Source organism: Amblyomma americanum, chromosome 7, assembly GCF_052857255.1.
Source record: "Amblyomma americanum isolate KBUSLIRL-KWMA chromosome 7, ASM5285725v1, whole genome shotgun sequence".
NCBI classification, from domain to species: Eukaryota; Metazoa; Arthropoda; class Arachnida; order Ixodida; family Ixodidae; genus Amblyomma; species Amblyomma americanum.
Window position 1 is genome coordinate 37,940,600 of NC_135503.1, and position 23,256 is coordinate 37,963,855.

Here is a 23,256-nt window from a genome sequence, read left to right on the forward strand (position 1 = left end):
CCATTTAAGCTCTGTAAAACGTGTCTGACCAATCATATTTTATTTATTTTTTCCTAGAACGAAACACTGTAAACATTTTTTTTTTCCTTCAGTATTTAGGGTAAGCTGATTCGTGGTAAAACTGAATGATACTTTAGAAAGTTCCTTCTGTAGTTTCAGTCGCAATTCATCTATTGTTTCTCCATAAAAATATTCCGTGTCACAAGCACGTACATTAGAACTCGGAATGATTTAAGATATCGGGCAAGTTACTATGCAGGGAAAAAAATATCGGCCACAGGACTGACCTCAGCGGCAGAGCAGTGGGAATTTCTTTAGGAGCGCATATAAGATCGTTGTTTACTACGCATTGCATTCGACCGGTTTGCTAGCTCTTGAAAAAACGATAGCATACTGCCTCTGAAACTATTTCTATGTACATACCTACAAGGGTGGGCTCCTATTTGTCCAAGAGTCCACGGGCCTGGGCTTCACGGCCCAGGCCCGTGGAGAGCTCTGTCCACTAGCCATGCTTGGCCAGCTGGTTGAGCAGCTCGCAGAGCGGCCTCCCATGAACAGGGGGGTGGGTTGGGTATGGGGGGAACTGCAATGGGTTGGGGGCATTCCCACAGGTAGTGTATGAGGGTGGTCTTGGTCGCCCTACATGTTGAGCAGAGCGGGAGGGCAAGGGTAGATTGGTAGCGAGGGATATACTAACGTATTCAAACGATCGATCCACCGAGTATCACCTACGAGTTTTGCCCATAAGTGTAGGTACGAAGTTAAGGAGGTGAAAACACGGTCGAAGAATTTTATTCAGACGAGCTCTACGAGTGTCTAAACTGCATGGTTCTCGACAAGGACGTATTTAATGCACTACACGGATCAACTGCTCACCTGACCTGATGAAAGAGAAAGCGGCCGTAATCTCAGCTCTGCATCTTTTGAACGTATTACGTGCATTTGGTCGCACGAAAGATTGGCGTCGATTAGGCGACAGCTCTCAGGACGCAGAAACAATGCTGAGAGAATACTGAACAGTGATATGTTAATGCCAGGTATCCTTTTACAAGCGGGTAGCGGCGTGGATATAAGCTTAGCTGAAGGAAACATCACCAGTGTCAGTGCACTGCTAATTTTTCCTGCGTGTATTAGAATTGAACTTGCGTTGAACAATTCTTAGCGCTTTACTTTTAGCCAAATACGACAGACTCCTACGGGCAATTTCGAGCAAATAAATGTTTTAAAAGGTTTTAAGGTTTGTCGGTTATTTTAGCCGTCAGTTCTGGTTTTTAAGTGTACAATATTTTTAAAGCACATCTTTTGTCAGTCTTAATCCACTGGTCCTGACACTTGAACCTCCAGTCCATTTCAATTTCTAAGATTGGTATTGAATTCAAACCGCTTCTGTTGGACGCATGAACACGGCTCTAATAAGGCACTTCTACATTTTATTCGTCACATTCCTAGCTAGTTTAGAAAGCCATTTTCAACTCATGCTTCCAGAACGCCATATGAAATTCTGGGAGCACCTGCGCATCCTGGGCATTTGCGCCGTTTTTGTTAATTTATTGCGTTAGAGATGATTGTATGAATGGGTGCGCGATAAGAGAGTCCATTTTTAAACGGGGGGGGGGGGGGGGGGTTCAATCGTGCTCATTAGCTGTTCCTATTTTGAACACTTCATATCGTCAACAACTTACTACGTTGCAATTCATCCTCAAGTTAAGCTAAAGTTAAGGACAACGCAGCGAGCTATGGAAAGAAAAATAATAGGCGTAACGTTAAGAGACCGGAAGCGGGCAGAGTTGGTGAGGGAACAAGCGCGGGTTAATGACATTCTAGTCGAAATCAAGAGGAAGAAATGGGCTTGGGCAAGGCAGGTAATGCGAAGGCAAGATAACCGCTGGTCCTTAAGGGTAACGGAGTGGGTTCCAAGAGAACGCAAGCGTAGCAGGGGGCGGTTGAAGGTTAGGTGGGCGGATGAGATTAGGAAGCTTGTGGGGATACGGTGGGCGCAGCTGGCCAAGGACAGGGTAAATTGGAGAGACATGGGAGAGGCCTCTGCCCTGCAGTGGGCGCAGTCAGGCTGATGATGATGATGATGATGATGATGGCGATGAATTCATCCTTCCCTTAATTACCGATTTATATAACATTTAGGCTATAAACCTCACTTGAACCCAACAGTCAGTAAAACTTCTTTCTGGGCTAGTTGGTGCAATTCGAATCTTAGAAATAGCGCCAACACTTGCAGACGCAGAACGAGACCAAATCTCGATTCTCTTTGGCTCGTAAATTTTGTCCCGTTCTGTTGCTGCATGTGTTAGCGCCGTCACATTTCTTAGATCTTAAAATCAGATCTCTAGATCAGTTCCCAGCGTTTCAGCCACCAAATGTACAACCGTTTCCAACTCCCGTCTACCGCGTACTGACTCACTTTACCTTCGTTGCCTCTAAACCTCATAGGGCCTGCGTGATTCTGAACGTAGCATTGACATCTGGATGGATACTGCGACATTCTGCATTGGAAACGGGTGCGCCAGCGCACAGCGAGGCGAGTCAATCGTTGACACGCGAACAAACGATGTGCGCTCTCTTGTTTACCTCGACCTCTCACTTTCCCCGTCGGCCTCAAGCCGGCGACCTCAGAGCGGCGCTGCTGCAGCTGCGGCGACGATATCGGCCGCGAGTGAGCCCGCGGCGGCCTTGGCATAGTAGTCGGCCAGGAGTCGTCGTCATGAGCAGTTCGGTGGACGACGCAGCCGCCGCTGCCGAGCAGCTGAGCGCCAGGGAGCGCGCCGCGCTCGACCAGGTGAGGCTGCGAGCGCGCTCTAACGAGTCGCAAGACGTAAACACACGCGCCGCTTTCTCGCGCTAACCCGTTTGTTTCTCCTTGCATGGCTGCTCGAACGATACGGGCGCAGTCTCCGATGCTAATCTGAGGTGGAGTGCGCGTGGTAGCCAAGTTTGAAAAGAGGCAGCGCTGTCGCTCAGACCTTGGTTCCTGAATGCTGCATGCATGGCCAAGTGAAAGATTGTGTTCTGAAGGGCTGGTATTGAATAGAACGACGGAATTGAATATTTTCAGCTTCGTTGGCTTCAGGTTTTTTTTTTCTTCTTGGTGACCGAATTCAAATGCAAGCATGTTGCGTTCGTTTCACTTTTATTTCGTGAAGCAACCTTTTCAGGGGAATCACAGAAAGGTATATAAGGTAAAAATTCTATGTAGCCACGTTTTATGTGGATTATAATTTATAAATAATTGTTGGCTGTTCGCTGAAAACTCGATGAGCTAGTTTTACAACGACATTCGTAAGGCGGTCTAATATGCAGCTCTCTGAAGCCGCAGAGGCGGCTATATAGCATGTATGTCGACGGCAGATTTGAAGGTGATGAGTGATACGTGAGTGCCGACGCGCAGTATTAAAGCGAAAGTTTGAAGTGTCCTCGTTGGTAGGAGCACATCACTTTTGGATTTAGTCCCAGCCAGAGGCGATGCTCTGCTTCCACGCCGTGCGCCATAGTCCATGGTCTCCGGTTGCTGTCGTAGAAAATAGAGCCGTTGTTGACAACACCAACGGAGCACCTGAATCGATGACCTCTTTGGCGGGCGCGAAGTGAACGTACCCTTGAGATATCAATTCACCTTGGGGTATGGCCAGAAGTTCGATGCAGTGAAGTCCGCGCCGTTAGATGGGCGACGTGATAAAATCTAGGCCTCCGGTGGCTGGCTGGGACTATCTCGAAAAGTGATGTGCCCCTGAAAAAAGAGGACATTTAAAACTTTCATTTCCACGAATATATTTCAATTCCATCGCTTGAAAGGAAAGCTACTACAGCTCATAACTATAAGCGTTGTAGCTCGGACGTTTGTTGTTCCACGAGTGGCTCAGTGAACGCCAAAGCTATCTGGAACATGTACTAGATAACCGGTACGGTGTCCCAGCCAGAGATAAGGCTGCGCCTGTTTGTCAACGAACTAATCTTTTCGTAGCATGAGAGGCCATATTCGCAAGGCGTTTCCCGCGACATAGCTCCGTGGTTGGTCCAACGCCTGCCTATGGTCACTGGACTGCGCGAGGTCGGATGGGGCGAGGAAAGATTTCAACCAATCACATTGGGAAGCGATTTTGGTTCATTGGAGCAACGGCTGCCTGATGGGCTGTGAATGGTGCGTCCTATTATTTTACCTTCGTGAGGACGAAGAAAATGCACTGTCGGGTCGTCTTCATCGTATTTGAGCACGGGGCTGTCATCAACGATTGCGCGACCTCATTATTGCGAACGCCAATGCGCAAGTCTTAAAATTTTGACCAATAGGTCAGAAAATGGCAGCTTAATTTTCGAGAAGCATTGAGCGCAGCTTTTATCAACCGAAACGCGCGTGTCACTTGCCGAGGACAGGTTGTTTCGCTTCGGGCAGTCCCGACGCTTCAAAAACGCGCCAGCTGCGGCTTCCTGCACACAGACTGCTAGTTATATAATTCAGTTTTTTGTTTGTTTACCTCTACATAAATCACTCCTCACTCCCCCCCCCCCCCCCACACACACACACGCATTTTTTTAGATCACTCTTCCATGTACAGGGGACAAAACACGTGTCTAGAACGTCCGAACTGTGTGTTCCGCAGCTCCCAAAGCCGCTGCGACCAGGAAGGCAAAAAAGTGACTATAAAATCCTATCAGTTTAACTGCACATGCTTACATCCGGGCCATTTTTAACCAAATGTTAACGCTAATATCACGTGTTCAGCCCGAAACACGCCCAGAACGTGTTCTCGGCAAGTGTTTCGCCCTCCATACGATCCGGCTTAATATTACTATATATACTCCCAAGCGGTATACTATACACGTATACTTGCAAGAGGTATGAAGGAACCATTAGTATTTCGGGGAAGGTCCTCAAATTGAACATTAGTTTATTCGGGCGGACAGTGATGGCGAGGCGTTTTAGCTGAGACTTCGGAACGACGCATTGGTGCTTTCTTTGCATTTTTGGCGCGCTGTAACTAAGCTGGCTGCTGAAGAGCGGTGTGCTCACGCTTCGTCGATGTTATGGGGCGATTATCGGAGTCGTGGTCAGCGACAAGGAAGACGCAAGAGGACGACGATGGAGAGGTTGAGCGAAGCTTTTATTTACTTTCATCTCTTGCTGATGCCCCCACAGGAAGCGAGTTTCAAGACGCTGTGTCACTAATGTACCGAAAGAAGATGGCGCAGCCGAGGGAGAGAACCTTGAATGTAATTTCTTGCCCGTTTCAGGAGGCGCAGCGAATGTCGTTAGCATAAGTGTAGGGCCGGGGAAGCGATACTTGACTCGCTCCGTAAACAAGCTGACAACGAACCCGCCTGCTCAGCGAGCGGTGATAAAAATAGCATCACCATGCGAACCGATTAGATGTCCTTAGCAAGTTTTTTGTTGATGGCAGGTATGCAACGGCCTTATGCGCCTTATGCACTTTTCGCGCAAGAACAGTACACGATTTTATTTTCGGATCATGATACAGTTGAACATTGTTATAACGAAGTTGAAGGAACCCGGCGGTTACTTCGTTATGGCCGTAGCTTCGTTATAACCAGTGTTGACCTGGCTTTCCAAGGGGAATCGGCATTCCTTCGTTATATCTATTATTTCGTTATAAATCGTTTCGTTATACCGAGGTTCGGCTATATGCGGCAATGCAGTAATGGATAAGTAGGGCGTTTCGTTGTCGGGTTTTATTTTTTCGGAAATTTGAGGGTAAAAAATTGGGCGATGTTTTTCCACCTTAAATTCGGGTACATATTGGGTTATTCAGATAAATGTTCCATAGTTCGAGTTTTTTAGGTTAATTTCTTGCTGCGCATGACAGTTCACTATAACAATTCGTTTCTCTGCTAGCCATAGGATGCCCTATTTTTTGCTAATTCTTTCATAAACAACATGGGAATCGTGGGTTATGCTTAAAATTATTCACCAATTTAGATTTTTTTCTCTAATCTATTGGAAACGTTTCTTCACGTACAGGGTTGGTAAAAAGTTCCCAGGCCACAGGGACTGCTCTTCCTCAGTATATCCTGGCACTTAAGGTGCCGATAAAGCTGTCAACGTCATAAGAGGTTATAACGATGCTTCATTTACGCTCTGCAGGTATTTGGAGCTTCGCGGGTGTCGTAACTGCCTGATAATACTGCTCAAAAGCAAATCCTGTGGCCTGGGAACTTTTGACCGACCCTGTACATTACCAATCTCCTATGGAGCACTCCTACGTCTGAGGAAGAGTGGCCTGTCTCGATTTGAACTGCGCGAAAACATTAAACATCGCAGCAACAATTTTAAACGCTCAAGCATAGGTCCTTTGATCGGGGTGTCACTAGCGTGGACAGCGCTTAATACAGTGACTCCGACAGGACGTCTGGCCAGTAGCCATGTTTTGCGCTCTCGCTTCTTAATCGCCCTTTTCGAAATTATGCTCAAACTCATCTGCCTCATGTAAACGCGTGCGTTAATGGAGGTTTAAGATCCCCATTTGACCGAATACACCTTTCTGGATTAGGCACTGTATATCCTCAATTTTTTTCTTGCGGTGTCTTTAGCTTTGTGAACTATAATACAAACACCGTCTATGGAGGGCTCATTTTCGGCAAGAAATAGGGTTTTACCCGAAAGCGAAGTGTCCTATGGATAAGCCACCCTGAAATGACAGCAGGGCGAAAAAAAAAAAAAAAACCCGTGCAGCTGCGAGAACAGCTAGCGAGTTAAAACATCGGCACTAAAGAGTACAGCGTTCGTCTCATTTCGAGAGGAATGACCCCGCGATGGCGAAAAGTTTTGCGAAGGCACACCTGCGAAACTATATGCGACGCAAACAGAACACAATGAAAAATTTTTGTTGTAGTATACAGAGAGCGCTCAGGTATGAATACAACTCGCAAGTATAAGGAACGCCCCTTGGCTCGTCTAACACCGATTAGGTTGATCCAGGCGCGATTGTATAAGCATTATCGCGCCGGATTACCTCGCTCTCAGTTCATGTTACTGCAGCAGTGCGGCGCTACTAGTAGCTCTCGGTCGTGGCTCCGGCGTTTCAGGTTACCTTGTCCGCGACTGCGCATGCGCTAAATTTGCAAAACGAACGGAAATCGTGTACAAAGGCAGCACATGTTTAAAAAAAATTGTTCTGGTCGGCAGAGAACGCGCTCGATTTTTAATGCGAAAGCGGCAAGGAAACTTTTCGTCGTTGGCCCCATAAGTGGTCACGAAAAATCCCAGACCACGTCACCGTGGTATCGAATATATATAAAATTCCTTCCGAACGTGCGAGTAATTGAACCGAGGACTTTCAGATTGCGAGATTTTTTTTCTTTTTTAAACGTGGTATTTATTACACTGAAAATATGTTCCATTTACATGAAATATTAACAAAACTTTTAGGAAACGCCACGAAAGGCCACAAAACCGCGTTTCTTCCCGGCGAACAAATGTGAGCCTAGTATATGCGTTGCCTTACAACTGTATGCTAATGATTAGGTGCGTCAATAGAAAGGAAGAGAAAAAATTAAAAATGAATAAAAAGGAAATAAAAATAAAAACAGTGCTTTCGCATTGAAAACGTGCAAGTATAGTCTTAAGTGCCCTACGTAATGTTTTGGCGACATGTTGGAATTAAACGTAGAAATAGTAGGCCTTGTCTTGTTCATTGGCTTTATCTCCAACTGGCTCGCACTCGAACAAGCGAGAATCTTTTTTAATTTTCTTCTCCTTTGGTCCATTTCTGTAAGCTTGATTCCAGGTTAGACAGCCATAAATAAAGCGGACAGCGCAATTTGTGACGTTGGTATATTGATCGACAAAATCTTGCGCAGCTCGATCGTTTTTCTCGATCGACGTGGCGCAGAATATTCTCAACCGAAAACAGCGGCGACAATTGTGCAGCAACCGTTCGCCGCCGTTCTTAGTGTCGCCTCTGTGCCTTCATTTTCGGTTTGTGGTGTTCAAGATGGCATCTATACTGCCGTTGCTTGGATTAAGTAACTCAGTAATGTTCGCACGCTAGACACGGTAAGAATTCAAGGTGTTCACATCGAACTAATCAAGAAATTCCGTCACCAGCGAAAGCATTGAAAAAAAAAAAATGACTGAAAAATGTGTGGTGCGCCTCAAAATTAAGGCCCACTACTCTCCACTATCGCATTTTATGGAAAAGACTAGTGTACCTCACCGGTTGAATTTCGATGTTTGGACCTACTGAAATGCCCCGCCGCGGTGGCTCAGTGGTTAGGGCGCTCGGCTACTGATCCGGAGTTCCCGGGTTCGAACCCGACCGCGGCGGCTGCGTTTTTATGGAGGAAAAACGCTAAGGCGCCCGTGTGCTGTGTGATGTCAGTGCACGTTAAAGATCCCCAGGTGGTCGAAATTATTCCGGAGCCCTCCACTACGGCACCTCTTCTTCCTTTCTTCTTTCACTCCCTCCTTTATCCCTTCTCTTACGGCGCGGTTCAGGTGTCCAACGATATATGAGACAGATACTGCGCCATTTCCTTTCCCCCCCCAAAAAAACCAATTATTACTTAAATGCCAACCGCTGTAAACAGCCGGTGCACTTGAGACCATGTAACAACCATGCAGAAACTGTGCTAATTTACATAAAAGCTTTCCTTTTCTCAAACACATGCACTACTATGCACGGGACTTGCATGCTAAACAGTGCTTCACCGACACAGCTGTGCGCACGCCACTGGCGTTTAAAGCCTTTTGTTTTTGTTCAGACCGCCAACACATTGATCGCCGTAATTTTTCGTCTCCACCAAGAATGCATGGTCTTCCTCTTTTTCCACCTGGTGTTGGTTCGGACAGTACATTGCGGAGAAGCCAGGCAAGCCAGCACTTAGCACTTGTCCAGCAAAACTTCTATAGTCGGATGCAACTCAAGAACAAAGAGACAAATGACCCTCGAAGGGCCTTGCAGCCAATAGCGTCGTCCGATTCTCATGACGTCGCGGTTAATCCGTTAATACACATGCCCTTGCTAGCCTCCTACGATGTCACGCTACCTAGTTCAAGGGGGTTAACCCCGACGTCATGAGAACCTCACAACGCCATTGGCTTGAGGGGTATCCTTTGAGGGGCATTTTCCGATCGTTCTTGAGTTGTATCCTACAATAGTATGTCAGGTGCTTCGAAAAGCAACAGTCAGTCACTCATCATGTCCAGCTTTCTAGGATAAAAATTTTGAATACTGGAATATTGTAAGCTACTGTTATGGAAATATTGAAGGTAATGGTCGATTCTTCCTATGCGTAGCAAAATCTTTCTCTTGAATTTCTTCCACCGCTCGAATCTAGTAGTTAAGACTGCCATAGAAAACCAACGAGGAACGTTTTTGACGATAGCAAAAACATCGATAGCAAAAAAAAAAAAATGCGAGGCTGCCGAGGGGAGATCTGCAGCTATATTGATTGTTATTGCGAAATATTACAATATGTGGACAAAATGCGTTCGTAATCGCTTTGTCGTTGAAAAAGGCTGTTGTCCAGAATCGTTGTGTATGCTTCAGTGAGCGTTTGCGAGTCTTTGGAGCTGAGCACTAATTAAACAGAGCGACTATCCATGCCATAGAAGGAAAACGCTATCATTAAACTTTGCGCAACCATGCTTCGCTTTGTATTGAATTCACGACGCCACGCGGAATTCGGCGAAGTTCTTTTTATCGTTTGTCGCGTTCCGGCGACTTACCGTGTACACACAAGCCAGGAGTGCACCCGCAGGAAAACCAAGAAACTGTTATTAATGTAGCTAGCTGCGGCCTGATAAATAATGCAGCAATTTATCCGGCCAATGCGGCGAGCGTAAGAAAACATGAATCTGTGCATAGCCGGCACGTGTCTCCGGAGGCATTTGGAACCTTCGTGGTCAAGTTGGCGCGGAACCAACGGGAAAAGGCCGGGTGACTGGATATGGCATAACTCGGGGCGCATCGGCTGTTTTAAAGGGTGCATTTGAGGAAGTATGGAGGTGTGTTATCACATTATCATTGTGTCTGCGTTTGCATGCGTTAAATTGAGTGCTTACTTTATTAATAGCTTATTGTTACATTTATTATTACTTTCCTTTGTTGGCCTTGCCTGTCCGGCTCATCTTTGCGATATGTCTTCCTAGGGCACCATCAGCACTGCATGGAAGTGCGGCGCTCACCAAACTCTCGCATCCGTGTTAAGTGTGCTGCTCGAACTACGACGTTACAACGGAACGCGCCGGCTTTCTGGCGCGTCGCACCGAAATAATCACTTTTAGCGGATAGAGCTTGAAAGGGTGGCACAACGCATTCATGAGGAGAGCGGGACTGTGCGAAGGCGCACGTTTTTGCTCTCTGCATCTCACCCCAAATCCCGTTGGCAATTCCGCGATTTCGTGCGAGACTTGGCGAGGCGCATGTAAGCGGTGACACGCCACATTTCTCGTGATTCAGTGGGGAAATGCAAGGCGGTACGGTCGCATTCGTGTAAAGACGAAGCCACGGCAAGGCATGCCTGTCACAAAGTACAACCATCACATGACTTCTGACACGTGACCATGGAGCACAGTCAAACTTCTGCGCTCGAAGCAGTTCGACCATTGCGTATAGCGTGCAGTGCCTGGCATGCAACGGGCATAGTAATTTTTTTATTCCTACGTTTTTTGTAGCGGGAGCTACGCTAGGCTACCAGTCGAGCATTTCGCGGTACATGGGAGAGGCCAGTTGTGCGCATGCGCCGTTACCATGGCAACCGGAGGTGAGCAAGGTGCGGCGTGAGCTTTGCCGTAGCGGCGGCCGCGCGCCCGCTCCACCGTCGACGCCGTGCGTGACGTCACGCGGATGAGCAGTTGTGCGCATGCGCCGATACCATGGTAACCAGATACCATGGATACCATGGTAAAGCTGCGCCGCGTTCTCCGTCGCCGCCTCGCTGCGCGTCGCATGCGGAGCATTACGTATAAAAGGCGGAGATGTAGTGGGCGTCTGTATCACAACGTTTGACATGCATGCAGAGGAGAGTCCGCCGCTGCTAAACGGTGGTATAGAGGAGAGAAGATTAACTCTTCCCATCCTGAGGCTGTCGCCTGGCACTTGGCTACTCAACAAAGAGAGAATGAGCGTCAGAAGGAGGATAGAGCAGCGGAGACGCCCGAACAGAGAGAGGAACGGCTTGCCAAATGGAGATGCCAGAGTGCCGAGCGTAATATACGGCACATAGCCACCGAGATGGAGCCTATGGAAGGCGTCGGTCAACAGGAACCAACAGTAGATGATGTGAAGGCCCGTCGTGTGACTGATCACACCATTCGAATTTCCGAAAAACAAGCTCAGCCAGAGAAAAGTACCTCTCGCTACGTATATCCTGGCATAGCCGAGCTAAGCCACTGGCAATTTTTTCTGTCCTTTTTGTACAGCGCCCGGATGTGAGCATAAGTGAAGCAGGGTTTCCTCCTGTATAGCGAAGCCTGCGCTGATCAAGTAGATATGTCTGTCAGCCGTACGTTGGCACAACAGCTGGCGTCCATCGCCTCCTAAATGACAGCTGTGTGATGCACGGCTTTTTCCCCCGATGGTCAGCCAAAAGCATGCTCTGCTCGCTGGAGCATTTACCAAACGCCGTATTCTTTGCGAAGCAAGATGGTGGATCATTACGCTAATGCACGCAGAACTTTAGTCTAGTGATCACGGCCGGGATAACATATATTCTATTAGCGCGGTAGCTCTACTGCGCACTTTTTCCGATTTCGGGCATATATGTCTGAAGCCTCTTTACGGCAAGCGGCCACCTGCCCACGGGGATGTGGGCAACCTGCTAGGTGTGTACGCCTGACAGGCCTTCACCTGTGTGAAGGCATTCGGGGTAAATGCCTGCAGGGTAAAGGACTAAATGGGAATACTTGTGACACTAAAGGGAAATACTAAGGCAGGCTTTTAGACTGATATGGTAAGGTCGCCTGATAGCAAAATATGTCATTTTTACCAAAAACAAGGCATTCATAAGCCAGACAATTGCGTAAAAGCGAGGTACACGTGGCGCAGCCGCTTAAAAATTCTTGCAGCGGCGACGAGTGACGCATTCGCGAGCTTTCTGCAGGAATGCTATTTCGCCGTTTCGATGGACAATTACTGTCGAAACACGAGGAAAGCAGCCCAATGGGCATTAAAACTCCCTTGGACGTTCTGTGGACGCCCTGGGGAGTTTAAATGCTCATTGGGAGTTCGGCGAGCATATTTCTGACAATATGAAGAGTCTCGTAATTAAAACAGCGCATGAAGACAACGGAGGGAAAGGTTGGTCGAAAAAACGAGCGCTGAAATTTTTCCTCGCTTTGCCTGCACTCAGGCTGCACTGTAGCCGTTGGACGCACGCAGCAAGTTCAAAACCGCAAGCTCTCAACGGAATACACGCTGTGTGTGTTATAGCTACGTGACTAGCGAAGCGGTTCAGTTCTCACTTCAACCGTCGAATAGGCTAGTTTGTGCAGGCTACGGGCGTTAAGAAATTGCAAACTGTTGGTTTATTTTAGTACCCGCTAATGCAGACATGCGCATGCATGCATGTCGACAACTTGTGAAGCGCTATGCTTGCTTGTGAAACGTCTTTATTTACACAGTCAAAGGGGACGCTGGTTTGTTTCCGCTTACAACCCACAGGAAACAATTGAACGTATAAGTTGCAACGACTACATACTCTAAACAAAAACGACTGAAAACGGAGAAAGCTGTCCTCTAGCGCATTGCGTTTTATGACACCTCGAAGCTTACGAGTACACAGTCCCAATTTTTAGTCGATGGGTGTTCAGATAGCATAAATCGCGATGATACTCCCTTTTTACACCTTTTTTGAGAGTGCAGCACCCCTTTTCAGACTTATTTTTAAGAGTGCCGCGGCGAGATGTCCGAGAATACGTGCGTGCGTGAAGTGAGCAGGACGTTGCAAGTGTCCTCTGCCAGGCTGTGCAGGGAAGCGGACCCATTCCCCGTTTCTATTGAGCTCGTTATCGTCTTCTTCTTTGTTTTTTTTTGTTATGAACGCTGCCATAAAGTTATAAATAAAAGGTATACGTGGTAGCGCGGTAGCGGGGTAGCAACGACATCGAACCGCAATATTTGGCATAATACTTCAAACTGTTCTTTGCTACTGGAAGAAAGCCGGTGCCACGTTGCCTTCTCTATAATCTCTTCTCAGCAACGCAGGCATTACCTTTCCGCGTATAGAAAACGTCGCGAGTGTTCTCGAGGAATAATCTATCCGTCTTGATTCGTTTGATATTTTCCTTCAGTGTCCCTTTAATATTACGTTACCTGCCGCGATGACTTTATGGCCGTGGCCTTCAGCTGCTGAGCACGATTTCGCGGCTTCTGTCCTGGCCACATTTTGATGGGGACGAAACACAATAGGCAACCGCGTGCTGTGTGACGTGAGTGTACTACGTTGAGGAACCCCAGGTAGTCGAAATTAATCCGGAGCCCTTCACTATTAGGACACATCAGAAGTCACAGTGTTGTTTTTGATGCAATAATGGTTTAATTATTCAATATATTTCTTTTTTTAACTAAGCATCAAAACATGTTTTTCACAACCCAATAACACGCAAGTGCGCTGAGCGTGAAGTACTTGTGTCCCGTCTCTGTGCTAATTTTTTTGTGAGCTAACAGAGAGCTTAAGAATAAGGGGACCCCATCGGTGAGGTGGATAGGGGAATAGCGAGTTATTGTTCTGCACATGTGCTCTGGCGCCCCGCTATTTCCTCATGCCCCTAGGCGATATACCCTCCCTATTCTAAAACACGCTAATATCGACAAACTAGTCCAACAACGAGTACTTTAACAAAACTTCTTTTTATTCTGTCTTCTTTTTTTTTTTTTGCACAGATACTGTGGAGTACGGGTACGCATTACGCAAAGGCACCAGCATTTGCACTCTGCTAATGTCTGTGTTCCGAACAAATTTCGCAGTTCCGTGCTGCCACGGCCGACCTTTCGCCGCCATGTCGGGAGGACTGGTATCTGCTGAAATGGCTACGAGGTAGGTGCGCCGACGGTTGGCGTATACGTGCATTCCACGCCGCTTAAACACTGTGCAGCAATAGTTGCACTGTTCACTTGCTCGAACTCCCGTGTCATATCACGTTCTAAGTGACGCTCGCGGTATAACTGCAGGACGTTCCACATCTGTCGCTATGGTCACGGGTGGCACTAGAGCAAGCTCTCAAGGTTAGGCTGTGTACGGCACAAATTCATTCGAAAGAAGAGGGCAAGACAGCCGCCATAGCTCTCTAAAATTTTCTACCCTATAAAATAATAGCGCAATTATTTTTCCACTCGAACCGTTCACCATGAAAAAAAAAAAAAAACTTCATGCCTGCAATGCCTGCTGGCTCCTATAGAGGGCTAATACGGGCTGGTGAGTTCATGTTGAATGTCCCGGCCGCGGCGGTCGGATTTTTATGGAGGCGAAATTCTAGAGGCCCGTGTACTGTGCGATGTCAGTGCACGTTAAGAACCCCAGGTGGTCGAAATTTCCGGAGCCCTTCACTACGGCGTCTCTCATAGCCTGAGTCGCTTTGGGACGTTAAATCCCCATAAAACTAAGTTCATGTTGAATGAAAAGGAATCAGCAGCACAAGTGTCCGTATCGTTCTCTCATGTCCCGTCTTCACATGGGAGCGTGGCTGACCGGGATAATTGGTAATTCATGACATCTATAGGAATACAGCGCAGTGCAACTTTAGACAAGGACGAAGAAAGTACGGGACACCACCGCTGGCTTGAACTGGTTCTTTATTTCAGGAAGGAGCAGCATGCATATGAGAAATGGGCGGGGAGACACATGAAAAACTGCTGAGTTTGCTATGAAGAGCAAGATAACAGAGGCGACATGAACAGAGAGCAGATAACTACGCGAGAACTTCGCAAAAATGAAATGTAATGAAGATGCAGGTGCGTGCATTTAAAAGGCGGAATTCGCTAGGCGGGGCATAGCAACAGTTGAAACATGACAGCGAAACAGATCACAGTATGCGGCAACATCATAAAACGGGATAAAGTCAAGAAGCCAAAAGGTGAGTTAAAAGGCTAAAAAGTGTGATGAGAATTAAAAGAAAAACGTGTTCATAAAAGGGCGACTAAAAGATGATATAAAAAACCGAAAAATTTTATAACCTCAAAGAAAACAGCTTGACAAAACTACTCAAACGACGTCTGGCTCTATGTTGCGATGTATTGTATTTCCAGGGAGTCGGGACGTCTTCGCAGCGCTCTTGCATCATTTTCCGTACTGCTGGCTTCTTTCGTGCATGCGTCTTTTGACTTTGTTGTTGTCGATGGCGATACCATAGCAGCTATACGATATCCGCAACCACCCGTTTACCGCACTTCGTAGAATCAGACTAGTTACGCAGTCTGCAACCGCCCATGAGAAGCATTTCGCTGGAGGATTATAACAAGACATCGAGTATGCGGCCGCTTTCGCCAACATAGATACATTATTAGTTCCATAACTCCTCCTCTGAAAGCCGCCGCTGCTTGCACCCGGGCGGTGAGAGGGCGCTGCAGTCGAGGGTTACGCTTGGCTGGAACTGCGCTAGCTTCCGTGATCAAGGAGATAGCATTTTTTTTTCTTGTTTGCCGACACAAAGCAGCCGACTGCTGGCAGCCAGCATAATCGCCCTGTCATAGATATCAAGCCGGAATGGTTTGTCTGCTTCACGGGCTGCACATAAACGGTGGCAAGTAAAAATAAGTGTTCACTTAGGATTCAAATGGCGGCAGGCGTTTACGTAAGTTTGGCTTTGCAAGTGGCCGGCGCTCCGGACCCGTTTCTGCGATAGCCATGGCTACGGCGTTTTGTTACGGCCTTTTACTTCCAAACTCTCTGCGAATACAAAGCCAGGAAATCTGGACAAATGCTTCTAGTTGACATGGCTGCCACCATGAGCCGCGTGGCGTCAACGCGGGAATTTCGAATGTTCGGTACATCCCATTGATTCTCTCTGGCCTTCGGAAACAGTTGGCGTGAGTGCAGGAATCATTTTATAGGTAACATTTTGCAGCGGCTAGGAAGAGTCGGCGGTAATAATCGCCATGTTCGCGCAGAATTTCTTGGAACTGTTTAGTTTTCTCAAAATTACAAGTTTAAGACATCCCTATTGCGTTACGCGTTCTTTACTACTGGCGGCCAACAGATTGAGCTATAGTAGTATACAGCTTTAAAAAAAAAATGTTAACAGTGGGACAAGGTCAGCGACGTCCTGTATTACTCCGCTAGCCAATAACAACAGTAAACGAAATCAGCTTTTTAACGCTTGAGTTTATTAAACAAACCAGGTATCAAAATTCTAGAGCTTATAAATTGTTCTTCTAATAAGCTTGTTTAGGTAACAAGAAAACTTTTAACGACGGACTACTGTTTTGTCGTGGAGAGGTTCTGTGCGGCGACCCTGAATGTGGGGGGAACTTCACTGCAGACTTAAGTTGTATCGGACCTTAGTTAGTGAATGTCCAGGAAAACTTTCCGCGTTAGGTTCGTTCCCTCCCCCCCTCCTTCCTGCCTCCCTCTCCCCGTCATTTTTTATTTAAGCCTGCTCGACGCCACGTATATTTGCTGTTGACATGACAAAATTATTTTTCAGCACAAATTAAAAATATTTTTCAAGTATGTGTGCTCCCCTGAATGCGGAGGACATTTTGAAAACGCAGTCGTAGGTCTAGATGTTTTTTCTGTATTATTATTCTATGAGCTTTGTGCTACGGCTGTCCGCAACTTCCGAAACTGTCAACGCCTATCGTGTATGTGCTTAAATAGACCCGCGAAAAAAAAATCCTATTTCAATCAAAGTTACGAAACAATCTCGTAGAGTAAAGCGCAAGAAAATTGGCACTTTCTCGGTCGCCTCGAGCAGATATCTCGTTTAGACAAAGTAACCCGGCCGTCTTGGAAGGCTGCCATGAGCACATCTTTTACTGAAATTTTTTTGAAAAAGGTGTCTAGACGGGGTGATGTGGTACGTACCCTTTTATTTACGACCGCACATACAGGCTGCCGAAGCGCTAGTATTCCAAAACCGGCATCGAAGACAGCTATATGCGTTAGAGTGCTCGCGGGGTCTTACCGTGGATTACCCCACACAGTCAACATTGATTGGGCGTTTCTCTTACAGCGAGGAAGTTTGACACTGACGAGGCAAAGAAAATGCTGAAAGCGGTGAGTGACGCCCCTCCTGTGTAAAAGGAAAAGGAACTATGTTTGGTGCGGTTTGCCTCGTATTATAGTTAGCACTCGTGCCTGAGCTTTCATCGGCGACGTGATTATCGCACTGAACAGACGAAAGGAGTGCGCATCAGAGTTAGTGAGTGCAAAAGTAATGAATTTCAGTCAGCTCTCGTATGTCGGTGCTATCTCGTTGATAAACTAAAACACCTGGATGGAGCTGGCCAGCGGCCAAATCCGCAACGTTCTGCGCACTAATATTTCAGTCAGTCGGTTCAACATCAGATGCTGGGGGCATCGATAGAACGGTCGCGGTTAAAACTGACAGAGTTCGGCACCATCCGGGTCCTGAGTGTTCCGCCATGGTTGACCATTGCAAGGTGACGTGTGAATAACTTTAGCTCAGTGTACCTCCCCCGTCTCCACCCCATTTCCTACTTTTTCGCCGGCCGATGTTCAGGTGGTAGTTAGGGGGCGGTGTCATTCCCCCCATTCTGTAATAAACCCCCATTCTGTAATAAACAGCCTATCAAGCCGATGTAGGCCGCGCATTGCGTTTTGTAGCGTTCGCCATCGCGACATGAAAGAGCATTGCCAGTGGCCAACCGCGAAACGTTATTATGTAAGAACAGATCTTTGAATGTTTGTTCTCGTTATCTGGGGGCCAGATCTGTCTTCCACAACGCCGAGCGACTGAATCAAGACTTGCTTTGAAATAGAAAGTGAGACTTTTGATGAGTGTAAGAGTGCTGCGCTACAAAAGAGTAAGTCAGTATGACGCGGCCGGTTCAGTGCGTGATAAGGTATCACGTTCTATATAGCTGTTTCTCCAGCACTAAAAGCTGAAACCGCTGCGTTTGACTAATACTGTTATCGCAAAACGGTGTTTATAATAAGGGTGCGGTAATTCTCAATGAAATGTCAGTTTATAACTACGAGTACGAAGCTGCAGACGGATGGAGAGGAAGTGTTGTATGAACAACAAAATTTTATACAAAAACTTGGAGGGCAAAATAAACCCCTGAAAAAAATTTCTTCAGACAGTCTTTCGACTTCTCTTACAAGGCACATAGACTACTTATAGATAATTCCGGTAGTCTGTTAACCAGTCTATAGATTTATGACCCTACACTTTACTAGAATTTCGTCTATGCCAGTCAGTTTAGACCTCGAATAGAGGGAAAAATATCGTTACAAAAAGCATATTAGTCTACTGATTATTTATTGTCAAAACGAAATGTCTATTGGAAGACAGCGGGAAGTTCATAAACCATTGTTGCAGGTAAGCCTACATAGACGAGACACGCCGCTGATAGGCACTCATTAAGAGAAAAGCAATATATTACAGCTGACAAATGCTTCAGCTGGCTATCGGGGTTGTCATCCTGTCTTTTTATCGCCCTGTGTTTAACACCCTAATGAGGACGTATGAATACATACCAAGTATAGCGCAACTCCGGACGCAAATGTGGCTTTCACCTTCGGGATCCTTTTGCGAGGGTTTTCTTGAATTCGTTGATACCGGAGTGGACACTGACCTTGAGCATAATAAGCGAAGCTTACTTGGCGAGATGGCCTCCCTACGAGGTGTCCTCATGAATATTTCCTTGCGCAGCACATTGCTTGGCGGAAAAAGCACCAAGTGGACAGCATACTGGAGGACTACAGAGCCCCCGAGGTAAGTAAATGCGAACGTGACTTGTCGCGAAGATCTGGGGGACGCTTTCGGGAGTGCTGTTCTGCGTCCCATGTCGAAAAACACAACACAAAATTTTCTGTTGTCACAACGGAGTTTTTGTAGTGTTTTTGGCAGGGAACTTGTAGTAAGAACATGTATTATTGTAGTAACAACAGAATTTTTTGCAGTATTGTGCTCTGCCTTGTCGTAGTGACAGAACTACAAAAAAAATACTTCAGGAAAACACTACAGTACATCAGAAGAAAAAAAAAACACTGCAATAATACAGAGAAATCTGTCTTCCGACAAAACAGTGTCGTATTTTGGACAAGATTCTGTCGTTTCTTATTTTTCGGCTAGGATGACAAGGATGTTAGTTTCCCGAACTCAATCTCTGATCTAAAAAAAAACAAGAACTCTAAGAGGGAAGGAAGAACCTGTTGTTTTAAACAAGAAAAAAAAGGCATTCGTTAGGTGGGCAGCCCAAGAGCAAATAAAAGTAAAAATTAGCCTGCCTGCACCCACCGCCTGTGACACAACGGGCTTAAACCACTCTAAAGGAAATAATGAAAAAAGAAAAGAAAAAATTAAAAGGTGATGTACCGTAGTAAAAGCTGCCGAGGGAGGGCCATGGAGGCTCAGGGGCGTTCAGTGAATTCGCAAAGTGAATTAAGGAATAGTAACTATATACGTCTGTTGCGGTTGCTTATTTTGTTCTGAATTTACACTTGTAATGTAATTAAAATAAAAATAAAGCTGAATGTAGACCTAAATATATAATAACAGTAGTAGTGAGCACATTTACACGATGCTTATCTAGCTAGACAGGCACATTTTTGGATAATTGGGCTTAAGCTCCGCATACAATAATGCTTCTTGCAATTTGTGATATTCATTTCATATTTATCAAGCGGCATATTTGCACTGCCTCGCTGTAACTGGCGTAAGCCGCTCAGGTCGACAGATGATAACGATGAAACACATTAAAAAAAATGCCAACATTACGTCTAACCGCTTCTCAGCGTGCGTATACTGCTGCATTATGTGACTGCACGCAGACAGTTTTCAGTCGCCCGCCATGTAGAGAAGCACGTCTGGTCGCTTTGGCCGCACATTTAGCACCAAAAGATCATAAGCTCTGTTTCGATTACTGTGCAGGTCTTTACGAAGTACTGCCCGGGCGGCGCCGTGGAGTGCAGTCCCGACGCTCGGCCCGTGCTCATCGTGCCTGTCGGACAATCAGACTTCAAAGGTAGGCTTTACACGGCTGGATAAAGTGGCACGACTTGGATTAGATTGGATTTAAGGCTTTCCCCTTTGTAACTTAATATAAGGTAGATTTGGGCTCGGGGAAGGCGAAAGCTCGAAATCGGTCTGCCTTTATTTTTTTTATCTTAAATATTAACCCTAGCCTGCAACGTTGCGTTACAGAATTTTAACGCTAAAGCTGAGTAATTTTTTGTTGTTGTTCGGCGTGCCCTAGCTGGTACATATTTCCAAATACCCTTCGTCAGGTGCCGCTCAGATTTCTGTCATTTCGAAAACAGACTGCCAAAGTCGTCCCACGCGTCTGTGCGATTGACACGACGACGGCAACAAACCCTTTATTAGTGTACCTTTATGACTAAACGCCAACAAACCGCTGGGCTCTGGCGTTCCCATGATACATGCGCAACCGTACTTTCAGCACTTTGTTTTTATGTCTCGTGTTTGGTTTCGGGCGAACTTAAACTGACGTGCTTATCATGTATGACGTGATGGTTGCGAAACAGCGCAACGGCACAAGGCCGAAGAGGAGGAGGAGGAACAACTTTATTTCTATAAAAAAAGGAAGATAGCGGAGGGAAGAAAGGAACATTACACAGCGCTTTCGTAACCATCATGCATAACCATCTCGCCCATCAGCTTGTGATTTCAATGCGTGACGTCTCGAGTCACATGCAGAGATGTGAGCGCTTGAAAACAAACCTTTAAAAGTGGGACGAAAATACGTTTTTTGTTATATTTTTGCATTTATGTTATAATATGTGTTTATAATATATGTTCTAGTAACTTGCAGCTAATTGAGATTAGCGAGTTCGGACTTTAGTTGCTGGAAGGAAACTCTCACCAGATATAAATAAGGGTATTATAAACGCAGTCTTCCAATCATCTGGTACGCATCCTGAGTCGATGGGCTGCTGAGATATTAAGGAAAGTAAGGGAGTTGAATACTGACTAGTCAGCCTTAGAAGTGTGATGCTGATGCCATCGAGACCTGGACTTGTTTTAAGTGGGAGCCGTTCTATTGCGCGAACTATACCGCGTGCTGTAATTACGAGGCGCGGAAAAGTGCAGGAAATACAAAATTGTGAAAACAGTGGTTGAATTATCATGGACTAGTTCATATGTAAATACTTTAGCAAAGTTATCGCTCAACTCCTCAGCACAGTCGGCTGTCGGTGAGACAATAACGAGAATCCCGCTTGCGCATTAAGCCACTTTGAACCTAACGACAAGGATTATGCGTTAACTGTTCCAGGCCTGCTGGGGTTACTCCCTCGCCAGACGTCTACAAATTTGGGACCTGCAACAACGGCCTGCTATGCCCCTGTGTTAAAGGGACGCTAAGGACAACTCCAGCCAACTTTTTCTCCGTAATAATAATAATAATAATAATTGTTTTTTTTTTGGGAAAGGAAATGGCGCAGTATCTGTCTCATATATCTTTGGACACCTGAACCGCGCCGTAAGAGAAGGGATAAAGGAGGGAGTGAAAGAAGAAACGAAGAATAGGTGCCGTAGTGGAGGGCTCCGGAATAATTTCGACCACGTGGAGATCTTTAACGTGCACTGACATCGCACAGCACACGGGCGCCTTACCGTTTTTCCTCCATAAAGACGCAGCCGCCGCGGTCGGGTTCGAACCCGGGAACTCCAAATCAGTAGTCGAGCGCCCTAACCACTGAGCCACCGCGGCGGGGTAAAAATGGTTTTTGGGAGTTCTGGCTATTTTGACGTTTGTCCCGCAGCAAAACATGCGTATATATTGCCAAGAAAATCGAATTTAAAGTGTTCCCCGCTGACCGATTCAAAATCGTTAACTGTCATGCCGAAAAAGACTCCGTGATCACTGTTAGCGACTGTGTAGTTTGGCCTCAACGATCCGCGAAAAAAAACCTGTCTCGACCTTCCTGCATTGTCCCGACGCACTGTTGTCTGCTTGTAAACGCTCCGTATTTAGTGAAAGTGTCGTCTGTGTCCATAGAACGCGATAATCTATCGATAGGGACGTAAGCGTACCCGCCGCGTTGGCTCAGTGGCGTTGGAGTCCTGCTACTGATCCAAAGATTGCGTGTTAGATCACGGCCGCAGCGGCCGCATTTCGATGGAGGCTAGATACAAAATCTCCCGCGTGCTGTGCGATGTCAGCGCACGCTTAAAAAAAAAAAACAACCAGAAGGCGAGCGTAGCAGGGGGCAGCTGAAGGTTAGGTGGGCAGATGAGATTAGGAAGTTTCCAGGCATAGGGTGGGCGCAGCTGGCAAAGGACAGGGTTAATTGGAGAGACATGGGAGAGGCCTTTGCCCTGCAGTGGGTGTAGTCAGGCTGATGATGATGATGACTCTGCAAAGTTATTGGTGTTTCTATGTTGTGAATTTTGTCGCAGGAATGCTTGAAGTGGCACCCCGAGCAGATCTACTTCGCCACTGCATCTTCTTGCTTGAATCACTGGAAGAGCTGAAGAGAAAAATCACGCTGCAGGTTAGTGAGTTTTACAATAAGTGATTCCTAGGCGTCGCCATAGCGCGATATAAGCGGCAGCGGTACCGCTTTGCAACAGTCCAGAGAGGAGGTGCTTTGAGAGATGCCGAAGAGCATTCCCCTCAGTGCGTCCCTGAGGCGCTCGGAACACCATCACTGCGCCCTGCCCGCGGAGACGTTGGTTTCACATGACAGTTGACATGGAAGACATCAAGCTGGCTTTGACTGGATGGAGCGCTTAACTTGCGGAAAAGAAGTCAACCGGAACGGGACTTATTGTGCGACGAGTACTGGTAGTCGAGCCTTGCTGACTGCGTTTCGCTCGATGTCTCTATTCTCTCAGTCAATTTGTCGTTGTCTATAGGGATTCATTCAGTTGCTCTTTCAATCGCTTCTTTATTCATTCACACAAAGAATCACAAGCTCTTTCACTAATTAAGTCATCGAACCGCCCACTTCACTTCCGTGCGTTGACTGTGCAAGAAATAGCATATACGATGTTGCTGTTTTTTTTTATTCACACTCCAGAACGCTAATTGAGGGGCGCAAAAAGTGCCGCGGAGAAGTGCCAGTGCCACGGCGACGCAAATTTCATTTCACCGTATCAGTGAGGGCACATCGAAAGCAAAGCCACGAAAACGACCA

The 23,256-nt window shown here is 46.6% G+C and overlaps 1 protein-coding gene across 2 annotated transcripts in view; it reads left to right on the top strand.

Moving 5' to 3' along the window:
* The first annotated feature begins 2,636 nt into the window (after window positions 1–2,636).
* The window catches only part of LOC144098917 (SEC14-like protein 2), a 33,484-nt gene continuing 12,864 nt past the window's right edge, over window positions 2,637–23,256 (top strand). Inside the window, exons 1-6 of one of the 2 annotated variants that reach the window (XM_077631872.1) lie at window positions 2,637–2,794; window positions 13,938–14,007; window positions 17,141–17,184; window positions 18,806–18,868; window positions 20,027–20,120; window positions 22,517–22,611. In XM_077631872.1, the coding sequence (XP_077487998.1) occupies window positions 2,720–2,794; window positions 13,938–14,007; window positions 17,141–17,184; window positions 18,806–18,868; window positions 20,027–20,120; window positions 22,517–22,611 (441 nt within the window). In that variant the 5' untranslated portion in view covers window positions 2,637–2,719. Of the gene's footprint in view, window positions 2,795–4,102; window positions 4,154–13,937; window positions 14,008–17,140; window positions 17,185–18,805; window positions 18,869–20,026; window positions 20,121–22,516; window positions 22,612–23,256 lie in introns of those variants that run through there. The other variant, XM_077631873.1, reaches the window with a different exon arrangement.